At 34.7% G+C, this 24,725-nt stretch overlaps 1 protein-coding gene across 6 annotated transcripts in view; it reads right to left on the reverse strand.

The window, feature by feature from the left end:
- Positions 1 to 1,390: 1,390 nt before the first annotated feature.
- The window catches only part of LOC145671028 (4-trimethylaminobutyraldehyde dehydrogenase-like), a 51,235-nt gene continuing 27,900 nt past the window's right edge, over positions 1,391 to 24,725 (reverse strand). For 5 of the 6 annotated variants that reach the window (XM_081739686.1, XM_081739687.1, XM_081739689.1 and 2 more), the window contains exons 4-10: positions 22,521 to 22,633; positions 20,142 to 20,273; positions 19,699 to 19,798; positions 15,708 to 15,835; positions 11,876 to 12,064; positions 10,116 to 10,342; positions 6,043 to 6,466 (exon numbers count right to left, since the gene is read on the reverse strand). In XM_081739686.1, the coding sequence (XP_081595812.1) occupies positions 6,247 to 6,466; positions 10,116 to 10,342; positions 11,876 to 12,064; positions 15,708 to 15,835; positions 19,699 to 19,798; positions 20,142 to 20,273; positions 22,521 to 22,633 (1,109 nt within the window). In that variant the 3' untranslated portion in view covers positions 6,043 to 6,246. Of the gene's footprint in view, positions 2,185 to 6,042; positions 6,467 to 10,115; positions 10,343 to 11,875; positions 12,065 to 15,707; positions 15,836 to 19,698; positions 19,799 to 20,141; positions 20,274 to 22,520; positions 22,634 to 24,725 lie in introns of those variants that run through there. The other variant, XM_081739691.1, reaches the window with a different exon arrangement.

Genomic DNA, 24,725 nt, shown 5'->3' on the forward strand with positions numbered 1-24,725 from the left:
TTCGAAGTTTCACGAGAAACTTGATTTTTACAATCCTTTCTTCTACTTTCATGCTCGACATTTTCCGCCAACGCACTAACACACGTGTTCACTCTTTGTCGCTTATCTCGCGAATGGCTGGGTCGGGTGAATCTAGTTCACTGTACTAGGTAGGGAAGGTATGGTAGTTTATCACTGCAAAAGCAATGTGCATTATGTTTATTAGTTTTAGTAATACAGCTTCAATCCGTTTTTGTCACACCACGTATCTATACTTATACATGCCTGTCAATTTAGAAGTTACGTAGTCGCAAAACACACACAACCAACAATGACAGCATCATATAACAGCCAATCACATTTCTACTGTGACATTACCGACAATAAGTTTGTCTAACTCAATTTCAAAAAAGTGACCTACTCCAAATTTTTGGCACGTTAAGCTTCCGAAAATAAACGACTAGTTAAGTTTATGAACATTAAAATCCTCCAAATGATTTTTATTTTACAGTACATGTAACTTAGGAACCCTCTCTCTGCACATCATATCTCACAAGCTTGTCTATCAGGTCAAGTTGCTAAGTTGGATCCAGATCAGACATGTTCGGTTTAACTCATACGATAATGTCCTAATTATTGGTTTTTCAGGGAAAACCCAAATGATGAACAACAACAGTACTGAATTTTTAATACGGATCCTGCTAATTCATAACTCCAAAAACAACTGAGTAAGCATATTTAGAAACAGCATTTGAAATCGGAAGTGTTTCTCGCTAGCCTGGTGGCTAGTGCGCGTGCCTTTCGTGTACAAGGTATCGGGATCGATTCCCGATGGGAAAGCATCGAACGCACTCTAGCTGTTTTAATCCCACTAAACTGTAGGTTTTAGCCTACTGCTAACAATGGGCGTAAATACTAAATAATCAACTCCAAAATGAAGAGAAATATTCTTCCACACACTTGAATCTCATGAGCTGTGCTCAGTAAAGCCAGAAGCATAATATGAACTCATCATTTCCAATTTGATTCTATTTTAGAAAGAGGGGGGGGGGGGTACATGGAATGTATTTATTCATGATTTATTGTTATAGCCATCTCAGAAGTTATAGTGAAGTCTATATTCTTTTTCTTTCTTTATTTTAAAATAATTTATTAATTACCGGTGGTACTTCACATATAACTGTGTTTGAAAACTAATTCGCATCAGAAATTCATACATATACAATTAAGTATGCTAGCATAGTTTTTCAATTTAAAATAATAATAATAACGTATAGGTACAGGAATAATTGATAGATATTAGAATAGGCAATGATATAGGATATTGAATAGGCACACTATTCAATGACATATTTCACCACTGATCTTAGGAATTTTATTACTAAAAAGGAACGAACAGTACTGAAACAATTTTGCACTTGCGGAATACTGTGCTTTTTACTTGCTCTTATGGTTTAACAGTACATTCTGACGTAAAAGACGTTAGCTTAAGTAGATAACCTTATATGAAGATCACTAAATCATTAAAAGACATTCAGTAGATTCAATTTTGTTTATTGAGTTAGACAATATTATGTACAACAAGGTATAAATGGAACATTATCTACAATTACAGTTGTAGAAATAATATTTTCCTATCAATATATAATTATATTTTGTAGTTTTGTTCAGGTTCAAGGAATGTAATCTTTTGTAGTTTTGCCAGCGGACTTAATGCAAAGTGGGTTCTGTGCGTAAAATTGTTCATGTCTGGTTCCTTATTTTTTGCTGTTTTTCTATCGCTGTTAAAATTTGCATGTATTACTACTAAAAGACGCACAGAGGAATATTTGTACCAAAAACCTGGCCAAAATTATTTACTGTTTCTTTAAAAGTTCCTGAAAAAGTATGTATATTAAGGTGTGATGAAGATTTTTTCCGTGTTTAAGGGTGTATTACAGTTGTAGTTTGCTTGTCAAAAATCTGTATTGTACAGTGTAATTACGTAACATGTTTATGAATATATTTTAAAAAAACAATAGTAGTAGCTATGAGTTTGAACATTTACTCGACATGAGGACATTACAGCAGACAGATTAGAAACAACATTCTAGGAGAGCTTAATAAATGTCTCGCCCCATCTAGGAGAGCTGAATAATGCCAACGTTCTCTGGAGAAATGAAATGTCTCGCCCCATCTAGGAGAGCTGAATAATGCCAACGTTCTCTGGAGAAATGAAAAAAAAAAAAAACTATGTATTTCTCTTGACAATTAGTTGTTTTAAAAGGAATATTATTTCAAGAACTACAATATCACAGTTTATCACATGAATGTATACATGATATAATTTTCCCTTAAAAAGTTACCCCTCTCCATGATTTTTAACACAACTCAATTTTCATAGAATTCCCACAATGTTTCAACATTATATTACAAATGATATTAAAAAATAATTGTACTATAAAATAAACGCAACAAAACAGCAGCTTTGAACAGATTCATAAAAACTATATACATACAAAAATATATAGCAGAAACATTATTTCAGTACTTATTCTAAAAAGATCCAGCAACATCACAATGTGAAGAACTTAAAATTTACCAGGATAAAGTTAAAATATAGGTCTTCGGCCTAGTGCACACAATCTACGAAGTTCGTAAAATTCTCGTCTTACGTAACTACTACTGAAAGGATTTAATAATTAATTTTTCTGCTACGAAAAAAGGATAAGAATTATATCTACAGAAGGCAACGTAACTTACACTTAAAAAGTCTAAGTTACTTATACTAACGATTCTAAACCGAATGTCATAAAAAGTAATGGAATGATATAAAAACAAAAATTGCAGCATTCAATTTTTTCAATTGTTGTAATTAAGTGCCCCTTTTCAGCACCGAAGATACATGAAACTTAGACCTAGAGTTTAAAGTGGAAACCGGCGTTCAAATGCTTTCCCACCAAGAATCGAATCCGAAATCATGTGCATGAAAAGTGAGCGCGCAAGCCGCTCGAGTATCCGCTGCACTGAAAATGAAATGAAATTTTGTTTTACGTTTCATAGTTATGCCAGCTAGACTAAAGGAGACGATGATGATCAGAAATGAAAATGAAATGGTGGAATGAAGAAAGTGGAAGGAACGGGAGAACTCCGAGAAAACCTACGCACACGGTGTTTGTTCACCACCAAGTTCATTTAGCGCGGGCTGGGATCGAACATAGAACCCTACGCACCAGAGGTGAGCGCTCTACCACTGAGCCACCGCGGCCCCGATATCGTTACATAAACCTTATTTAATAGTATGATATATAAGCGGGCTGGTCTCAAAAGCGCGAGTTTTGATATATCTCGAGATGAAAGGCCTAATATTGAAGTTGATTTTTTTACCGTAAAGATGATCCTTTACTATAAAAACGAGAGATCTCTCAAGTTCCCACAGAATCCAAAATCTTTTGAACGTTAGTGGTAAAGATATAGAAAAACGTTTCAATCAATGATTCTTGTGACAACTTAGAAAAAAATCCGATTGGAATCTATCTTCAAACCAAACTATGAATAACAACATTGATAGCTCAATAAACAGAACCCTATGTATTGATGTGGTTAATGATTTGATCCTAAATGAAACAAATGAAAATTTAACCGACAGTGTAAGCTAGGCTAGCCCTTTTCAAAGAAACAGAACCGAATCAAGTGATATCCAGAATAAACTAAAGTAATCTTTCAGTCAGGACGGCTGGCCTAAGGTTTTGAATTTTGAGTAAAATAGGGGATTTTATTTCTACTCTATATTATATAGAACTGTCACTTCTTTGTTACTCTACAAAGCTATGCACTTCCTTCTTTCTAGAAATTTAAATGTAAGTGACTGCTAATGAACCAAAGTGAGTCCCTCAAAACATGGATGGGGCTATGCATCTATGCATTATAATCCTTCAATGGTGTTCTAAGTAGGAATACGATTTTACATGTACATACAAAATCTAATAAAACCTAATTTTTCACAACAGAACCCAACAGGTTGTTTTTTCCCCACAATCCTGACTGAAATGCCCGTTTTTGCATGGAATTTCGTGGTTTATGGAAAGTATTTGAATCTTTTTCCGCCGTAGGATACGCATTATAATAGAAATTTAATGATAAGAACCTGTAAAATAATTTTATTTTTGGTTTCCCTCCCCTACCCATTTAGGATGCACCCTTTAATCAAAATAACACGACAAAATCCAACTTCTTGAGATAGGCATTACGTTCCAAAATTCATTTCAAACTGTTCAGCCATATTCCCGTGATGCTATCACGAACACTAGACAACGTCTCTTTAAGTGTGGCGAAAATATATAAATATATATATAAAATGTTCCCTTTCCCTTCTCGAAACGAGAATTTTCAAAAACGTTGGGATACATATACTTTTATTTTTAATTAAGAGTTTATATATAGAGTTGAATCTTTTTAATTTATGGAGATCGTGAGATACTATTTTTAGCATAAATTATGGCCTCCCCTCCCTCCTTTCGAATGCGCATTTTAATTAAATTGCCAAGATAATTACACAAATCGAGATAGCTCGGTCAACGGTTCAGCCGTTTTCCCATGATTCAATATCTGTAAAGATTAGATTCATTTTTATATTTGATTAATTTTGTGCATAGGATAGTATTAAGTCAAAAATAAACCAAAAAGTTAATTATGAATATTCTGAAACTATGAAATGTTTAATCATGTAGATAAATTTCACATAATCAGGATTTACTTAACTTATTAATGTAGCAAAATGTAAAGTTTTAGGGAAATTGTATTAATAACACTTTCTGGTTTCTTTAAGAAACAATTCGATGAATTCCTAAACTTCAAAAACTTTTGCTGTAATATTCAAACTCTATAAAAATTTAAAATTTTGTGATCAAGAACCAAAAGTATTTTAAATATTTGACTTTGAATTTTGAAAGTAGAGATGAAGATAATTAAGGCAGAATAATTGAGATTACTAATTACTGTTAATACCTAAAGCAATTTAATGTACGAAACGCACAGTAGAAACCTCCAGTGATACCTCTGTACCAGACACATATTGCTGCCTATACTAACTCATCCATATAAAAGACTGGAAAGATGTTTCAATCCAACACTGTGCACAAAATTACAGCCTTTTCTTTTATTTTTCACGCATTTTAGTTTTAACACTAATATTCCTTATTATTATTACTAAACAGTGGCACAACAAAACAATTAAAAAATGACATCTTACTAGTTTGTCTTAAAGCAACACATCTTAAAAGTTGTGTACACAGTACTGAAAAATAAAAATGCAACTCAAATTACCCTATTATCCTCAAACTACACTAATCAATCTCTATAGTTAACATACAATGACATATAATTACGCACAAATTTAGATACTTGCATACTTATGTAATGAAAGCCATGATTCATTATCATCACGGTTTTATCAAACCAAATACCTTTTAACAACATGTAAATTATTCATTGTAGCTTTGGAAAATTCAAGATTACTAATAAAACTCCAACTGACCAAAGCAGTATATATAATCTTAAATATATATACATATATACTGCTTTGGAGTTTTATTAGTAACCTTTTAACAACAGTTTTCCATTAATAAAATGAGATCTGATTTGATCCTATACATGTGTCAGTGGAAAAATCCAACTTGTTATTACCTGATTGGTTGTCTTGTCTAATAGTTTCACATTGTTAGTTTCTTTTAAATGTATTGTATCTTTGGGCAGGAGTTTGTACTGCGCCTCTATATCCGCCTATGGCTTTTCTCACTTTTAGGGATTTGAATGAAAGTTTTTATTTCTCAACACCGTGAGAAAAACACCACACAAACAGTCAACGCAGAATCAATTCAATAAACCTCCCCAAAAATATTGTTAAAATTAAGATCAGTTGCCAAACAACTCCTTTACTCTGCGAGCCTTACACAATTATTGCTCTGAACTCCCTAGTGACCAAATGGTTGGCCTTTTTGTCTTCGGAACATAGATATAAGTTCGTTTCCAGGTGGGAGTCATACGCTTCACATTAAACTGAAGATTCACATCTCATATAGCCCCGATGCTGAAGGGGAGTGTAAAACTCCAAATAAACAACCGAAACAAAATGATATGTATACCCAATTACCACTAAATAAGTATAGAAAAATGCCAATATGACTAGACAATAGACATACACAAAAATACATCATAAATCAACAATGCATATGGAAAACATTCATTCGAAAAAAATTATCAAAGAAACCAACTAATGATAGCATATTCTCAGTCCCTGTACAACGGTCCACAATCAACGTTACCCATTTCCACATAAACAGTCTTTAGTTGTGTATAGTAATCTAACACAGCCATGCCATTCTCTCTGCCAATACCACTCATCTTGAAGCCTCCAAACGGAATTTCTGGTGGGTATAGGTTGAATGTATTTATCCAGACAGTTCCTGCGGCCAGTTTCTTCACTACTCTGAAAGCTCGTTGGACATCTCTGAAATAATAATAAATGCAAATCTATATCACACAAGTGTTATAAGGCATACAAAACAAAATATAAGAAGGGTTACTGAACGTATAGGTTAAAAATCTATATCAGTACTACTACTATAAATGTCGGGATGACTTTTATGTAAAAGAGCTCAGTTTAAAAATTTTGATTCACGATGCATTTACTAGAAATGTAGTATGTACTTCTTGTACAGTAGATGAGTCTTACATTTACAATTTACAAGAATTAGAACTCCTAGTTTGTTCGAACTTTTCGACCAAGTCTCTCCCAAAATCATCGTGATGAAAGCCTGTAAAGTTTCCACTAGCGAGGAGAGGCGAATTATCCAATACAATTCACGAACGGAAAAATAACCTATTGAAAAACACCCATATTCCGAGAATTAATATGGAACAAATAAGAGAATCCCAATAAGGGGAATGTTAATTATATTCTATGATATAAATTGTTTGCTCACGGGCGGATACGTATCACAGAGTTAGACAGTTATCACCGATACTGCCTGGATAGCTGACTATGTTCTGAGAATGTGAGACTCTCACTTAAGAAGAAAGAACAGGCCTCTGCAAGCATTTGAGTCATGCAGTTTCCTGCATGGATGATCATTCAAGTGATGGAAATCCACTTTCCAATGTTAAGCACCATGTGACTCGCCCCGTTAAAAAAAAAAAAAAAAATAAAATAAAATTTATACTGAAAGAAAAATCATTTTTAGACTGTGAAAGACGTAAAAAAAAAAATGAAATGAAATCTTTAAGGTTTACGTCCCACGCATATGTCGGTTAGGCTAAAGGAGACAGTGATGATGAGAGATGAGTGAAATGGAGGAATGAAGAAAGTGGGAAAAAACGGGAGAACCCCGAGAAAACCCATGAGCACGGTGTTTGTCCACCACAAAGTTTACTTGGCGGGGGCTGGGATCGAACCCGGGACCCCAAGCACCAGAGGTGAACGCTCTACCACTGAGCCACCGCGCCCCCTAGACGTAAAAAGAAAAATGACACAGTGGGCTCAAGGTGATGACGTTTATCACTGTTCACAACAATGAAAAATTCAAATGTATTGATAGGAGAAGGCATTGGTAAGCTTGCAGGTAATCAATCGAACTTTTTCCATCTAGCCTAAGCCAGACCTCATACACTTCACTTATCTGAGTTAGTCGACAGTAATTTGAACACGGAGTCATCTTAGCACTGTAAGCTTTTAGGTTTCGGTAGCCGAAGTTGGGTTAAAATTTTGAACTATTCGTCCTTTGCATTTGATTTTGGTCCTTTAATTATACTTTACAATCAAACCTAAATTGTCACTGAAAATGTTAAGATTTTTTTCCTCAGCATTTCAGACACCCACGCAAATGTCAGACCACGCTGACAGGATTTCTCATAATACGAAGATTTCTGCAATGAAATAAACCAATCAACAGTACATTGTGACGGAAAGTTTCATTTTATTTTAACCTCTCGCAAGGTGTCTTGTATAAGTATGGACTATAAATCAATATTACTTTTATCCTTTTCATTTTTATTAAATTATTTTGTAATAAAAAATAGTTCATAAGGAATGTGGGTTGAAATTCATTTCCAATTACTGTCCATAGTAAGTCTTAAGTTACATTCAACTAAGTTATACACTGTGCCACTTTCAATAACAACCTACTCTAACATCATAAGTAATTATGTAATATCTACTTATAGACGCTATAAGGCACACATTCACTTTCGCACGAATTGTTCTTTTAAAGAAAACGAAACTTACAATAGGAGATGTACAGAAAGACCCCGAAATGGAGTATTCCCATATTTTATATTTGCAGAGCACAAAAATTCCGGTCGCCAGGTCGACATTGGCGACTAGAAATTTAGAGCTGGCGACCTGTGTTTAGTAGGAATGGTTTCTCCCCAATTCACAGGGTTGGGTAGTTTCTGTTTCGCAGGAAAATAACTGCCACTGACTAAGAGAAAACACCGAATGTGAAGTCTTCAAAACTTTTGTTTTCTTCATTGACGTTGAATCAGATACTGAAAAATATTTACAGTGAAAACTTCATTACGAGATTCCCAAATTTGTTTCCAATTGTCACACTTTGTGCAGTTTTTACCTGTGAATACTACTTCATGTGTGAGAGGCTTGAGCAGTCTCAACAGAATTAAGACTGCCTACAGGAATTCACTGAATACTGACACACTGGATGATCTGCTGACAATTTCCATAAATGGCCCTTCACTTAAAGACTTTGATCAGAAAACTGTAATCGACAATTGGTACTTCGGTGCGAAGGGAGAGACCGTTAGACAAACGTGAAACCAAGGCAAGATATTTTTTAACATGTATATAAATTGTCTAATTCAAATTTGATTAACCTGAATCTAATTATCTGATTTTGAAATTTTATGCCCTGATGTAATTTCTCTCTGTGTCAAACCAAAGGCCGTGGGGGACGAGGAGGAGGGGAACCTCTTATAACTTGTACGTGAGAGATACTGGCGACCATAATTTTTGGATTGGCGAACGCGTCTAACTTCAAAATTTTGCCCCCTGATATTTGTATAGAATAAGTTTGTAATCAGTAAGTTTGTAATCGGAAATATCTATTAACCTTCAAAATATTTATTTAGTGCACAACACTAACAGATATAGCACTTACAAATTTAATTATGCACGAAAAGCATGCAAATTTACTGTCAAATACAATAACGTTAGAAACTCTGTTAAGATGGCCACTTCTTTGTGGAACACTGTCTGTCAACTGATACTAGAGGAAATATACACACACATATATGTGTGTGCGGATTATGCGTCTCAAAGAATAGACCCCTTTTGTGTCCTTATAATTTAATTGAAATCTGAAATTCCTAATTTGGTTTCAATATTTATCCTCTTGGGAAAAATAAATAAAAAATACGAATAATAATAATAATAATAATAATAATAATAATAATAATAATAATAATAATAATAATAATAATAATAATAATAATAATAATAATAATAGCGAGACAGTTTATCGATATAAGTTTAATATTCCAAGAGCATCTTGACTAATCGTCATTGAAAATGGAAGTTGTACAAGTTCATTGCTTCCGATTTTAATATTGAATTTTTCATAAATCGAAATAGGCAAAAGAGAGCAAGAAATTGTCAGCGCCTCAAAAGGAGGTTCCTTTTTCTTCTTAAAACCGGAACTGATAAATCGATCACTTCTAGCTAGAGTACTGAATCCCTATAGTTTGGAACTATCGTAGTGTGACACGAAATTCACTTGTTTTAACTTTACTATTTGGTTTAATATATACTCTTCCTTAAATAAATAAAACGTATATGATAATATTAACCGTTATATTTTGTCGAAACCTTTACTGAATATGCATTAATAATAATGTCTGACATTACAATATCAAATAAATTTAACATATAAGAAGTTAAACCACCAATTTTCCATTTGTGTGTTTTATCTTCGGGCATTTGCTGAACATTTAAAAACTCTTATACTGTGTGTGTCAAGTTTAACATAACTATTAAATCAAGTCCATCTATTTGAAAGATAATTTACATTATATCACGTCAATTTCCATATATTCTTAAGAGTACTATGAAATTAATATCCCTGAGTGGCATATGAGTAATTACTAACCTCGTGAACACTCCACCAGCAAGTCCAAAAATACTATTGTTCGCGCGCTGCAGAACTTCTTCCTCCGTGTCAAACTCCATCAAAGATAACACAGCTCCGAACACCTCTTCTTTTACGACCTTCATTTCGTCGTGGCAATTTATCAGTACACATGGACTTAAGTAGTATCCTCCATCCAATGGTGGGGATAATTTCACACGCTCGCCACCAACTGCTACTACAGCGCCCTAAAATCAACCACAAATTAAAAGTAAAAATTTTATACTGCATTTACTGTGATTGCATTAGAACATTTCTATGTAGCTAGAAAAAGCAACACTTGGAGGTATTAATAAGGAATGTAGACAGATCGTCTGACTTCACAAAGACAGGATCAATTTGTGCGTGTATCAATTTATTACTTGCTTCAAACATAGGAAGCAAGTCCGAAACACTGAAAAGCATGGAAAAGTAATGTGTATGATTCCTTAAATACAGTACTTTTATACTGGATTTTAGGTATGGCAGAGCCAGATTTGACTGCTAGATGTGACTCAACAATTTAGTAAGATGCAAAACCATAATGTCATATGGGATTCCTAGTAGTGTACCACTGACAGTATGGAAGATAGCCTAAAATGGAGGTTGAATTGTGCCACAACTAAGTTTGATGGAATAAGGGTGAGTAAGCTAGACAGAATATAAAAAGACAAAAAACGAGACAGAAGGAAGCTTGGCGTGTCTTCCAGTGTCACTTCCGAATTGGACTCACATTCAACAGAAAATAAGTGCACCCACAAACATCGACAGAGACGACGTCCGTACTTAGTATTAACGATTAGGGACAGCCGAGGCGATACTTAGTATTAACAGCTCGTAGGAGAACGCAATAAACTGTGAATTTAGGCTCTGTTCTTGGAAGAGTAGTGTTTCAGTGCTTCAGTGACCTGAGAGCATACTGTCCTGTAAGGAACTTGGATCACAGCTATCCAGCTTGCGTACATAAGTGATTCTACTATGGTGTAAATAGGCATCACTAGTAGTTCACCACAAGACTTGCGTGGAATCCGGAATGGAAATCTGATAGCACAGCTGTATTTTGATGAGAGTCCCCAGGCCTCGTGTCGTGCCTTTGACTGTAGGGATTGCTTTTGTTCGTTTCCGTGAATAATAGTACTTGTTTCCACAAAAAGTGCAGACTGTTGTGGATGACGTGATCCAGGAGAAATGCATCAATTAGCTGGTATTGTCAGCGTCCTCTCCGGATCCTAATCCCATAAAGCATGTCTAAGACAAATTCCAGTTACGCCAGCATCTCTCGCAATTTTTCAAAGTTGGAAAAGACACGTCCAGAAGTAGCGAAGAATCTTCCAGGGTCTTATCGACAACCGCACTTGCTACATTTCAAACGAACAGTGGTGTTACCAATTCAACAAGACAGCACATAGTATCTAATCTCTCTTACGGTTGTGACTTTGTTAGTGTCGTCTTATTGGGATCGGCACACTTATTTCTGTGATATTTCATGTACCACTTGCATAAAAAATCTGTTATATCACAACAAGCATCAGCGCTTAGAATCAGAGCATTTATACACCGAATCATAATACTTCGGTTCCCTATTTGTGGTCGTATTCTTCATAAAATCAGGCTGACTCGATCAAAACCAAAAATATCAGACATGTGATTAGGAAACACAAGAAACAGAAGAATTAAACAATGAAGTTTAACACTATATACGGGTAGCCGTAACAATTAAGAGAAACACAAATAAGATATACCTCTTCTTTGGCTCCATTAATATAATTCAATACTCTTTCAGCATGTTCCTTTGTAATGGTAGCCCCAACAGTTGTATCTTCATCAAAAGGATCACCGACTTTCAGTTTCTTCGTTGCTTCAATTAAAAGTTGCTGGAACTTCTTGGAAATGCCCTTCTGCACGAACACACGTGTTCCATTCGAACAAACCTGAAAGAAATTTTACATATCATTGACTTTACCATTGTGTCTAATAATAAATTTCCAAATAGAGAAAAAATACGAACTGAGTCTCCAGCTTATTGTACGGTTCTTTCTTGTACGGTAACCCGGACCCTAGTTCGATCCCCAGCCCAGTTACACTTTTTCACTCTAAACTTTATTGGATTTTTATCCATACAGGATGCGCCGTATATAAATAACGGTTGTTTCCCATTTTTCATATGAATTTAACACTGATTTCTGATTTCAACCAACCAAATAAAACAAGTTACCAAGATAGGTGGCCAAACATCATACGTTTAAGTTTGGAACTCTTCACGCTAAAATCACCTACAAATTTAAGAACTAGTACACAAAAACATTCACATGAATCAAAATTGTACGAGAAAACTAGTTTACAAATCAATAATATTAGTAATTCGAATAATAAAATTTATGTATGTTTTCTATATTTCTTCACTAAGGGGTACGATGACAGCTCATAATGTCAATTAGTTTATAACACCAATATCATTTTAAGAGAAGCTACTGTTCTCACCCTCGGTCGCTCCAAACGTGAAAATTAATGAATACGCTGAATTCACATATTTAACATTAAATATAACTCCATACTAAGAATTAAATAAAATGTAAATCATTTGTTGGCTAACAAAGATTCTACCACTCATATACAGCCAAAAAATATTTTCGTTTTATTTAATGTTTGGTAGGAACTATGAATATGTGAATTTTGTGTGTTTATCGATTTTCACACTTAGAGCGACCAAGTAAGAGAGGAGTAGCGCCCTTGATATGATATCGCAAGGACAAACATATTAGTATTGTAAGCTTACGTGTTCACATTTAATTTCAGAATATGCTCTTTCATTCTCCAACCAGACCTAGAACATTAATAACGAATGTTTCCAGTATTTCGCATGTCTATAAAGAAAAACTAAATTCAAATGGTATGATGGGTGTACTCAATTTATCTTCCACTACACTATACACAGATTTCAGAATAACGAAAGACAGAAGCGTATCCAGAAATTCGTCAAAAGGGGACTTCAATCTCCTAAGTTTATATATTTCCAGGTGTTTTGTATACATATCTTAATATAGTAAATGTTCATCATATTGTTCAAAGGGAAGGGGGGGGGGGGGGGGTTAAACCTCGAACCTCACTTTGTATAAGTCACTGACGGAAGACTTACAGTTAATGGCTCTACTTGTCTGTTCTTGTATGAAAAGGATAGCTGAACAATCTGCCTATATACGATATTTATATCACAGAATTTACTCCACTAAATATTGCGGATTTCTCTATTTTAGAATGTAATTTTTTTTAACTTTTCGTGTCATGCTCTATGAACTAAAGAAGATGATAACAATAACTTATAATGATGATAATGAAATGAACGACAAAACGAGACACATCCCCACACATACTGCAGGATTATATTTCATTTGACAGATCTTAAAATTTAACAAACCAATGCTGCAAATCACATGACTATGTAAACCAGGTTTCTCAGATACACTTAGATCTCAAGATTACTAGAAATGTAAAGATGAACAGGTTTTAGATAATGATACTGTAAACAACGTTAAAAATTAAATAAATAAAATGATATAAATAACTGAAATTGATTGTAATGTGAAATTATCGAATAGATAGATGCATGTATCCTTCGTACTACACCGCTAATTTGTTCTCAGCAATTATAGCGTAGGACGAAAATGCGTACCGTGAAGCATACAAAGTGACTGCAAAACAAACTTCGATTTGCCCAAGGCTTTTTCTTTTTTTCTTGCTAAATTGCGTTCTAGCGAAAACGCATAAAGTGAGACCGCGTAAAACGAGATATATCTAGAATAATAAATTGCAAACTTTAGATATATTAAAAAAGAAATCCTTTGATGTTAAGCATGATGTGAAACTGCTTTAGTAATGTTCTAAAACCTATTGTATAATACCGTTAAAGGCTTAATTTATATTGTGCTATCCGTTCATACACACAACTTCTGAAAGTAGGAAAAAAAAAAAAAACGCCACATGCTTTTAAATATAAGTATTTACAGTTAGCGAACGTATCTCTCGAGCATAAAGCAAAACACCTAATTAGTTGATTGAAGGAAGTCTTCTTGAGATTTTTTTTTCCTTTCTTTTTTGGTGAGACACATTACATGTCTGAACGAATATTTGTATACAAATCATGCCAACCACAATGCAGTATATAATACCGCATTATTCTATTATTTCTTATAATTAAAAGACGAGTTTGACTGTAGCCTCTACTGTTATTGATGTCGCTGCTTCTGTAATTCTACGATAGTCTACAACTCAGATTTATGGCGATAAACACGCAGTAGCAAATGACTTTAAACCAATGATCAAAGCATGCAAAAGTCAAGTTAATCAATTTGGCTTGGTATTACGCTAAAATTGGTTGTTTCCTCCAGTTGTCATATAATGTAATACTTTTAGAATATCTTTATCTGAAATACAGTTCATAAAATATTAAATTTTCGTCATACAAGAAATGAGTTCCACTTGTTAAACCGAGCAGTAAGTAGTGTAAACTCTTTTTGTCTATGTTAATCATGCACACCGGTACATCTTTAACAATTTCAAGTAAACAACAAAAATTTTAGAACTCTTAATATATTATGTTTGAGTTAATTAGTAGTTAGTACGCACTTATACGTTACATTTCAGAACCAAATTTAAGTTTTAACAATAGAAAGGCGATAGTAATCAGGACTCATCGGCAAATCATTTACCAGGTACAACAACCACTAAGAAAAGTCAAAACTACATAATTTCAGAATCATCTAGTTTTCACTGATCCCTCATCTCCCTACCTTATAGAAATAATCCGTTTTCCTCTTACAGCGGGCGTCATGAGTGATTAGCGTTTGCGAATCGCAATGGGATAGTCCCAGATTCGAATAACGAATATGCGTACCGTAAGTTTTTTCTAGGGTTTTTCTTACTCCCATCAAGGCCAATATAGGGCTTGTACCTAACATGTTGGTCTTGGGAGCCTTCATTCGAACTATCATTGCTCTTGTTAATATTTCTAATGTAAAATGAGTTTTCAGCTGTCATCTAGAGCTCTATTAATAATAAATAAATAATCTGATCGGATGAGCTCCAACTACTATTTTATTACTACTGTGAAGTCCTACAAAACTTTAGCTCTTAAGACACGTAATTCGTTTCCTACTCCCCCACAATCGCGCGGATGGCAGTCTTGCCATTATATAAGAGCACTATTAATGTTTCGTTTATGCATCTACGTATAATGAATTTGTATAATGAATCTCAATTAATGTATGTGAAACAATACTAACAGAACATGAAATTTGAGTATATTCTCGCAGAGCGCACAACCTCGATTAGCATAGCGATCCTGAAAACTAAGTCAGCAAAGACGTAATTTTCCTTCACTTGTTATATAATATCTACTTGAACCGTCATGGTGCTACATATACAAAAACAAACAAAAGGCTATCCAAGTAGTTGTGCAATCTGTGAGAAAATGAATGTCTACGTATTACTCTCAGAAGTGAAAGTGAGAGGCTGTTCAGGAAGTATTCAGAAGAACGTTCTACAAAAATAGTTAAAAAACTAGAATAAGCATCTTACCTCTCCCTGGGTAAGAAAATTAGCCATCAGTGTAGCTTTTACTGCATTCTTCAAATCAGCATCATCAAATATAATGAGGGGAGACTTTCCACCAAGCTCTAATGTTACTTTCTTAATTCCCGATGCCCCTACAAAAAAGACACAACCCGAAGTTACAAACAGACCACTATGCGACTATGTAGTTGCAATTATATATATATATATATATATATATATACAGGGTGGCCCATTTTAATCTTTCCACGGAAATATCTCGAAAACAGTTAAACATAAATGAACCAAACAAAAACTCAAATAGGAAATACTACGGAGCACATCGAATGGCGATGTCGCGGTGCTCCCCAAGGTCTCCATTTATGGGGGCTCAGGGCCCAACTTTAACATTTTAAATGGAAACATGGAGCGAGTGACATCTCGTTCGATAATCTATAAAAACTAAAGTGCATTGTGGCAAGAGATTGTTTATATGGGTCACTGTTTTCAAAATGACCAGCAAGATATGGCACCTGTATCAGATAAAACGTCCACTGCTCAAAGAATGAAAACTGTGTTTGAAGATCTATCGAACGAGGTATCACTCGCCCCATGTTTCCATTTAAATTTTTGAAGTTGGGCCCTGAGCGCCCCTGGAGGCACCTCGCGAATATCATTTAATGCGTCCCATGGCATTTCCTATTTGAATTTTATTTGGTATTGATTTCAACCGTTTTCATATTAGTGGTACTGGACGTTTTATCTGATACAGGCACCATGTCTTAGCGGTCATTTTGAATATGGTGACCGATACGAAAAATCTTGTACCATAACTCTGTTTAGTGTTTAAGATCTATCGAACGAGGTATCACTCGACCCATGCTTCCATTTAAAATTTTAAAGCTGAACCCTGGGTTCCCATGAAGGGTGCCCTGAAGGGCACCGCAACAACACCATTTGATGTGCTCCATGGCATTTTCTATTTTAGTGTATGTTCGGTTCATTTATATTCAACTGTTTTCGTGATATGTCCGTGGAAAGATTAAAATGAGCCACCCTGTATACATAAAACAAATACCATATTGGCTTGAATATAGTATGACCCCAAGATTTTTTTTAAAAGATGATTTTAGTGGGAAAATAAAAATACCCAGTATGAAATACAAAAAAATATCATATAATGGAAAAACTTACCAATTCAGAGCTCTTTTTCAGTTAGGTCGTATTGAATACGGGAAGCACCGGTATACTCAGATCAATTTGAGTCTTCTTCATTGATCTAGTAGATAGTGCATGTGCCTATGATGGACGTGTTACCGGGTTCAATTCCCGGTGGAAGAGCACAAAACATTCACTTCCACACTAATTCACTTTCACTACCGGTAATCATTCTTCTCCTTTATCCTAAAGAGCATAATTGTGGGACAAACTATTAAAAAGAATATTTTTTTTTCAGATTGATTTGAATATTTCGTGGAAGTGTACAGAAACTCGAACAGCTAATTTTAGAGGCAACTAAATCGAACTAATACGACGCATGACTATTACCTATTTCGAAGATCGCGAGAGAGTGATACAGAAGGTGCAGTGTGAAACAACTTCTCCCCTCCCCCAGTATGAATGGCTAGGCTGCAAATAATATATTTTCTAATGAAATAGTTTTTATAACAAAAATATAGTGTGCTATATTCGGGCCAATAGAGTAATCACGTACTGATCTGATAGCATCACACAAAGATCGCTGAACAGGACTTTATTATTTTTTGTGTGATATCACGTTTCAGACGACAGATCTTAGATATCTTCAATACTGTGTTCCAGTGGTTAGCTGATCATTGAAATTTTCACTGTTGCCGTTTCAGTGCTCTTTTTATATTTCTTTTCTTTTACATGCCTGATAATCATAACTGACACAACTACTGGTTCAGAGATTTTCAGGGAGAGAAACTCTAGGTATCAAGGAATTAGGAATTATATTTCTGCGCTTTCAGCATCTATGGTCATTTTAGCCTATCACGTGGAGAGATGACGTTCCTCGGCGATCACACTGTACCCAGGGAAATGAGAAAGGAAGCGCCCTGGGACCTTTATGTTATGTATCATTCTGGCATTTGCCTGGCATGAATGAGCAAAACCAAGGAAAAGCCTCACTTAGGATGGCTGGCCTCAAAAGGCTTCAACACCTTTCTGACCGAGTGTTCACCAGGATTCGTACCCGGTACTGCTCGCATCAGTGTATGGGTCAAGAATACAACTTCTTTCGTTAGCAACTATCTATCATCCCGCTCAAGCAACTACATCTGCTTGTTAGGCTTTCGTTTGCAATGACAAAGCAAACGGATCAATAAATAAAAGTCACCGGAAAAACTAAAATTGTAAGTCCAACTAAACTGTATTTTTCATTCAGTGAAGCAGATGGACAGAAGTAATCTAAGATTATGCAATAATTAGTAATCTAAGTTAATTAGTTAATTTGTATAACTCTACAAGCAAGGTGCTCTCAAACATTTTTATGCTTAAGAGCAATTAAGTTTGCTACACCATAACAACATAATAAGTAAAAATAATACATACAGGGTGTCCCAATAAAATGTATTCAATGTGTAACATTTTTTTACATTTTACATTTAAATATTACACTTTTCAACAGCTCACAACTGTTAAAAATGGCATTTCCAGCAGGATTTCCAGTACCATCCCACCATCATCGCGATTTAAGAGCCTAGCTTGAATACCTATTGAACAGATACGACGAAGAGGCAGTAAGGAGTACCCTTCACATTCACCGGATTTGACCCCTATGGACTTTTTATGTAAGGACATGTCAAGCACAATGTTATAGCTCAAAACCGCATGCAATCAATGAGTTGAAAGCAGCCACTGAAAACGAATGTGCCCAAATATCAACTGCAACAATTAGGAACGTTTTGGATTTCATCCGTCTGCGATATCAGCTGTGTCTGGACTACAATGTTGAACAATGTGAATATGTTCGATAAATGACTGGTTTCTACAATTGTTCACATTACATTTGAATTTTAAAACTTTTCCGTATCATAATAATTATTAGTATTACAGTTATTCAAAGAGTGTACACATTTTATGGGAACACACTGTATATACAGTAAAAGTATCTACATTGACCACCTTTCGGTAGACCAAGAAAAGGCGAGAAACTTACAAGATCTAATACGCTTGTTTTGAAATAAAAAGTAATATGAACTGATGGCCTTATTAACTAACTATAAATAAATAGTATTTCATAACAAATACGTAAGTAAAACTCAATGAGTAATGTTTTCGTCATCAAAAATAATATATTTAATAATTATACGATTAAAGTCTTTGGGACTTGTACAGAGTTGTTCTGACGCGTGATTAGTGCCATACTAAAGAGTTCGACTAACGTATGTTTCCTGCAGTAGTCAGGCCTTTGGTATGACACTAATCATACGTCAAAACGACTCTGCATACGGTCCTATAAGTCTATCATACTTTAATCATAATCACAACTGATCGTAATTCAACACATTTTCATTCAGAAACACTATGGTTTGCATTATTTCTTTATTCCGTTCCGGAATACGCATAATTATCTATTGTTAGTGATCTGCTGCAAGTATTCCTCCAAGACAAAAATAAATAAATAAGTAAAATAAACAAGTTCGTTTCATTTTACAGTGTGAAAATACAGTAGACTTCGAAAGTATGCGAATTCAATACTCAAACTACACGTAGTACAAATATAACTTCCGGTTGCAACAGAGGGTATAAGATCAGTTTTTTTTTTTTTTTCATTACTTTCCTATTTTCAGAAACGTTTCAAGATAATGATTCAGTTAATTTCAAAGAAAAACGAAATGAGCTCCTAAAAATGTAGTGAATCAAGGCACAAGTAGATGAAATGAATGAAGGACAGAAAAACAAAACAAAAAAAAAAATAAATAAATAAATAAATAAATAAATAAAAAATAAAAAAATAAAAAAAAAAATAAAATAAAATAAAATAAATACGTACCTGCAGTCATTACCTTGACTCCTGTGGGAATTGATCCAGTGAAGGAAATCTTTGCTACATCTGGGTGATTACAGAGATACGAACCAGTATGACCATCCCCCTGAAGTTAGATACAGCCATTCTTATTCTTCATGCATTTCTTCAAACTAGAATAAATCACACACATATACAGATATTTTTCCAACGAACACAGCATAACAAATTAGCATATTCCCTAGTTTATTACAATATCAAAGCTAATTCATTCTTGATATGATTATAAAATACATTACTTAGTATAGTACTTCAGCATAAAAGTGTACTCAAAAATCGGAATAATATCCTACATGTGAGGCCGATTTCTTACGTAGTAACTTATCTTCATTATTTCTAAAATGGAGTTTTTAAAATCAATAGTCTTTCTCTTCAAAGATCATTAAACGGTTTCTGTGTTTACTGCATACCTGCACTACATTATAAACTCCTAATGGAATTCCCGCTTCTGCAATAAGTTCTCCAAGCGTTACTGCTGTGACAGGTGTGAACTGTGACGGCTTATACACAAATGCATTTCCACACGCAAGAGCTGGAGCAACCTGTATGAAAAAGTATTATGATTTAATGCTTATCAATTCCAAATATCTAGAATTCCTTGCTAAAATATCGATAATAACTAAATATACATTTAAAAAAATCCTTTAATTATTCATTTTTGTATTATGATACCTATACAGTGGCTTCAAAGCAGTTTAAGTGTAAAATATGGATAAAAAGTGTAAATAAAATAAGATGAGAAATGTGGATGCTTGCTTAAAGGATGTCTTGATTTACTGAGATCTAATATGGATTTTGGGAACACAACCACCATCCTCAGTTGGCGAAACTTCGTGCAAAAGTTCTTCACAACTTAAATTCGAACATCAATATCTTCATTTACAGATTAAACACACAAAACATTCCGAATGTATAAATAATTGTTTATCTCAGGTAAGTTCAGTATGCAGTTTTTCTCCTTTCTTTTTTCCTTCATTTTCACTAACTGAAATTATTTCACTTGAGTTGAGAATGTAATAAGAGAAAGAGTTTCTCAAAGTATTTCAAGTGAGGTAATTTCAGTTAGTGCAATCGAAGAAAGAAAGAAGGAACGGAGGAATGAAAAATCTGTATACTCAACTTACCTGAAATGGACAATTTGTTTACGTATTCCATAGGTTTATTGTCCTTAATCTGTAAATGAAGATACTGATATACGAATTTAGGATGTGAAAAATATTTTACACGAAGTTCCGCCATGTGAGGGATGTGGCATTGTTCACTAAAACCCTACTGGATCTCAATATATTAAGACGCTCTTTGGTAACACACACCAATGGTACCTCGAGTCCTCTGAAGTAGGCTCTCAAAGAATCCACTAGTTGGTAGGATCATAACGTGACGCTAGATGGTAATAGTGGCGAGGAGACGAGTAGTGAACAGACGGATGTGTTACCACAGTGTGAGTGAACAGTTGTGTAGGATGGATATTACCCAGCTTGAACAGCATGCGTAGTAGAAGCTGCAGTTATCCGTGGCAGAAATGTGCGAGAATGTCACGTGGGGCTTGTGCAAGCTTTGGGGAATGCTACCCTACCGTACGTGGGAGAGCGCAGCGGTTGCGTGATAGCAGCAGCGTTAAGACGTGGGAGAGCACCAACGACCCGATCTGTCAGTGTGCGTTCGGACTTTTCTCGTGCCCTCACCGCCCAATGCACGGAGAATTACAGGAGACGGATTCTGCAGGAATTACAGCTCCATATCGGCACTGAAGAAAAAACCACGCAAGTGAGGTCGAAAAGCAGAGAGGTTAAAACACATGTCATGTGCACCTAGTACGTTACGAGGAGGAGGAAGACCATATGCTGACGGAAATTGTCGCCATTCGTTGATTTTCGACCAGCGCCTATGAGCCAGACCTGAAACGCCAATCAGCCACACAAGCATAAATTTCATCGCAATCGCTCTTTTAAATTAATGGTCATCGTAGCGTATAGTCATTTCGTTCCTAAATAGCCGAACTGTGAACACACTGTACTAATGCCGCAATTTCCTGCAACGACACCTACATCGGGGCAATCGGGAGAAAGGTCCTAAACGTCTACACAACAGCCCATACAGCAGTGTGTGTGTGTGCAGAAACTTCTCGCGTGATGGGAATTGCATCACATTCGCCAGACTTACAAACCTGCGATTACACCCCATATCAAAACTGAAGGAACCACTGCGTAAAACATGCTTTCAAGCACGTGAAAACATTGTCACAACATTGAGCCGTGAAATGACAAAATTCGCTCATATGTATTCGGCGCTTTCCACACTGTTAGCAATGCGTAGCGCATTTATTGGGGGACTACTTCAAAGGACTCTAGATACCACTTATGTGTGTTTCTGGGTTTCATGCATAATTATAATTGTACTTTTAATAGTTTGTAATGTAATCCGAGGTAAAATATGTATGAAATGAAGGATTCCTTGTACTAATTTTTCTCGTGCTATATCCTGATGATGTGTATGTTCATCCAACTCTCTACATGTAACGTTTACACATATACTACCCTTATTATCTGCACATCTGTTACTGGTATCTACTGTAATATTATGGTTATTGATGTAGCTTCTATATTAGCCCTTCCATGTTGCTTTTTCAGTGTTCTGTGTCAACAATATAATAACATTGAAAGTGATAGTATATCATGTAAATACGGAAAATTATTTGTAACATTCAAAATAATAGCGTCTGTTCTGTTTTATTTAAGATAGAATCTCGAATAATCTACGCACCAACATAAAATAAGAATGAAAAATACCTTCCACGTGCAGGTTTGCATGGGAAAATTCCATGCACCAATTCCAGCAATTACACCTAATGGTTCCTTACAAACCATTGCAAATGAGCCACCAGATAGAGGTATATGCTGACCTACAAAAAAATCAAACAACCAAAATTAAAATAAAATAAAATAAAACCCTCCGAAATCCCAAACAGGAAGAACAATCTAGCATTTCTATAGTCGATTATTCCACTTACAAAGCACGAAAATACCTGTTTTAGACCGGGTTCCTAGATTTCTCTAAATCTTAAGTAAAAAGAAACTGATAGGAAGCTAAGTAGCCTATTCAAAATGTACAGATATATTTAAAATATCTATTCATTTTGATTAATTTACAAACTACGGACTTAAAGCTCATTTACACATCTTGCAAAATTATCTGTTGATTGCTTAAATGTTGAAAAATAAAAATCTAAAAAGGTAATAGTATTCACACAGAACACTACTACATATTTCTTCTTTAACTTCATATTACTACCATCACTGTTATGTCTATATTGGTTCGTTGAATCATGGTGTAAAACGTCCGAACAGAAGATATTCCATTTACAAACAGCTCTAGAGACATTAACCATCTGTAGGCTTCCTTATCAAAATAAAAGAATAATATAATGTGGGCACTACAGCTATGTATAGATAACTATAATCAATTACGTAGATACTGGGATACTTCTTAACAGAAACTTGCGCTAAACGGGAGAACTTCACAGTCCTTGTGAACTTTTCTATACAATTCTAGCATTACTAAACCTGTATCTCACGCAATTTGTCCAACACGAGAAAGAACGGGTCATTCTTATAATGAATAACGGAAACAGTTCTCTGAATTCACACTTTCATATTTAAGTTTCTGTTCCAACTCTGGAAACATTTATAGATATTTTATTGCAATATAAATGTAGATATGGAACAAGCGCATCTTGACGAAATGCAAATCATATTCTCAGTTCCTTTATCATTGTTTCAGAAAGTTATTTCTCACAAGATAGGACTAAATTTCTATATAAGCAGGATACAGTGATTGGCTAGTGATGATTTACCATTTAAATTACAAAGAGCGTTTGATGTACATAGAGATGAATACTTTCATGAAATTTTTAAAATGGAAATATTTCATGCTCACAACTCTAGATATACATTCAAAAAATTATACCATAATTACACGTACATGCATACAGTAAATTTAAACGTAACATCCATTTAAACTTTACAATTCTGATGACCGATGAAATGCATCGAGAAAGAATCCGAGAAAGGGAAGATGTATTTCCTCCTATTGAAATTCAATACCAATCTCTCGCAATTAAATCAACCGCAACTAATATCAATTAGTAGAGACCAGATGTTAGGCAAAATATATAATTCTTAATATTAAACGTTAGGAATTTCATTTGAGTTGAAGTTCATTTGAGCGGTCTTTGCTTCAATTTAAGCAAAATTTCTTTTGCCTACTTCACTCTATATTACCTATTTTTTTGTTTAAATGACAAAAACTGCCTATTCTTTGTATTTTCTTCAAATCAGACTTCATAATAGTACCTATATCGTGTATTTTAGATTTCTTATTTTAAGAAGGGTTTCTACCGTTCCAAGAAATTTAAAAATAAAGATAACTAATTTATGTTCAGATCAAGGTTAAGCTTCATCTCAGTAGATGAAAAGAACATCACTGCAAGAAACTGTTGGATGTGATTCGCATCGTCCAACAGTTCGTCCAACATTTCTTCTTCGTTTGTCACAGCGTTGCATTCCACAGATGAACCAAGAAAATTGCGTAAGTTATTCAAGACTTCATTTTAGTTTGGTGGTGTTTGTTTGCAGTTGAAAGCAATGTATGTACGTGTATACGCGCTTTGAACCCAAGAAAGAAAGAAAAAAAATGTGTTGTCCGATCGAACACGTTATTTACCAACTGACAACTTAAGAAAAAATGTTTTATGTGAAATAGCAAGTAAAGATTTCTTGTGACGGACTGCCGCTATATACTGAATTAAAATACAATTAGTTATTAATCTACTTGCTGGGAGGTGACCAACATTTCTTTCTTGTATGTAGTGATAAAATACTCAGAAACGGTGGACAGTTGTATGAGGTGACAAAGTGCTGCAAATAATTTGTCTAATAAAGATACATAAATATAGTTTCATGCATCTTTCTCTAAAAGCATATGTTCTCTACAAA

Source organism: Thermobia domestica, chromosome 15, assembly GCF_964235325.1.
Source record: "Thermobia domestica chromosome 15, izTheDome1.hap1.1, whole genome shotgun sequence".
Lineage (NCBI taxonomy): Eukaryota > Metazoa > Arthropoda > Insecta > Zygentoma > Lepismatidae > Thermobia > Thermobia domestica.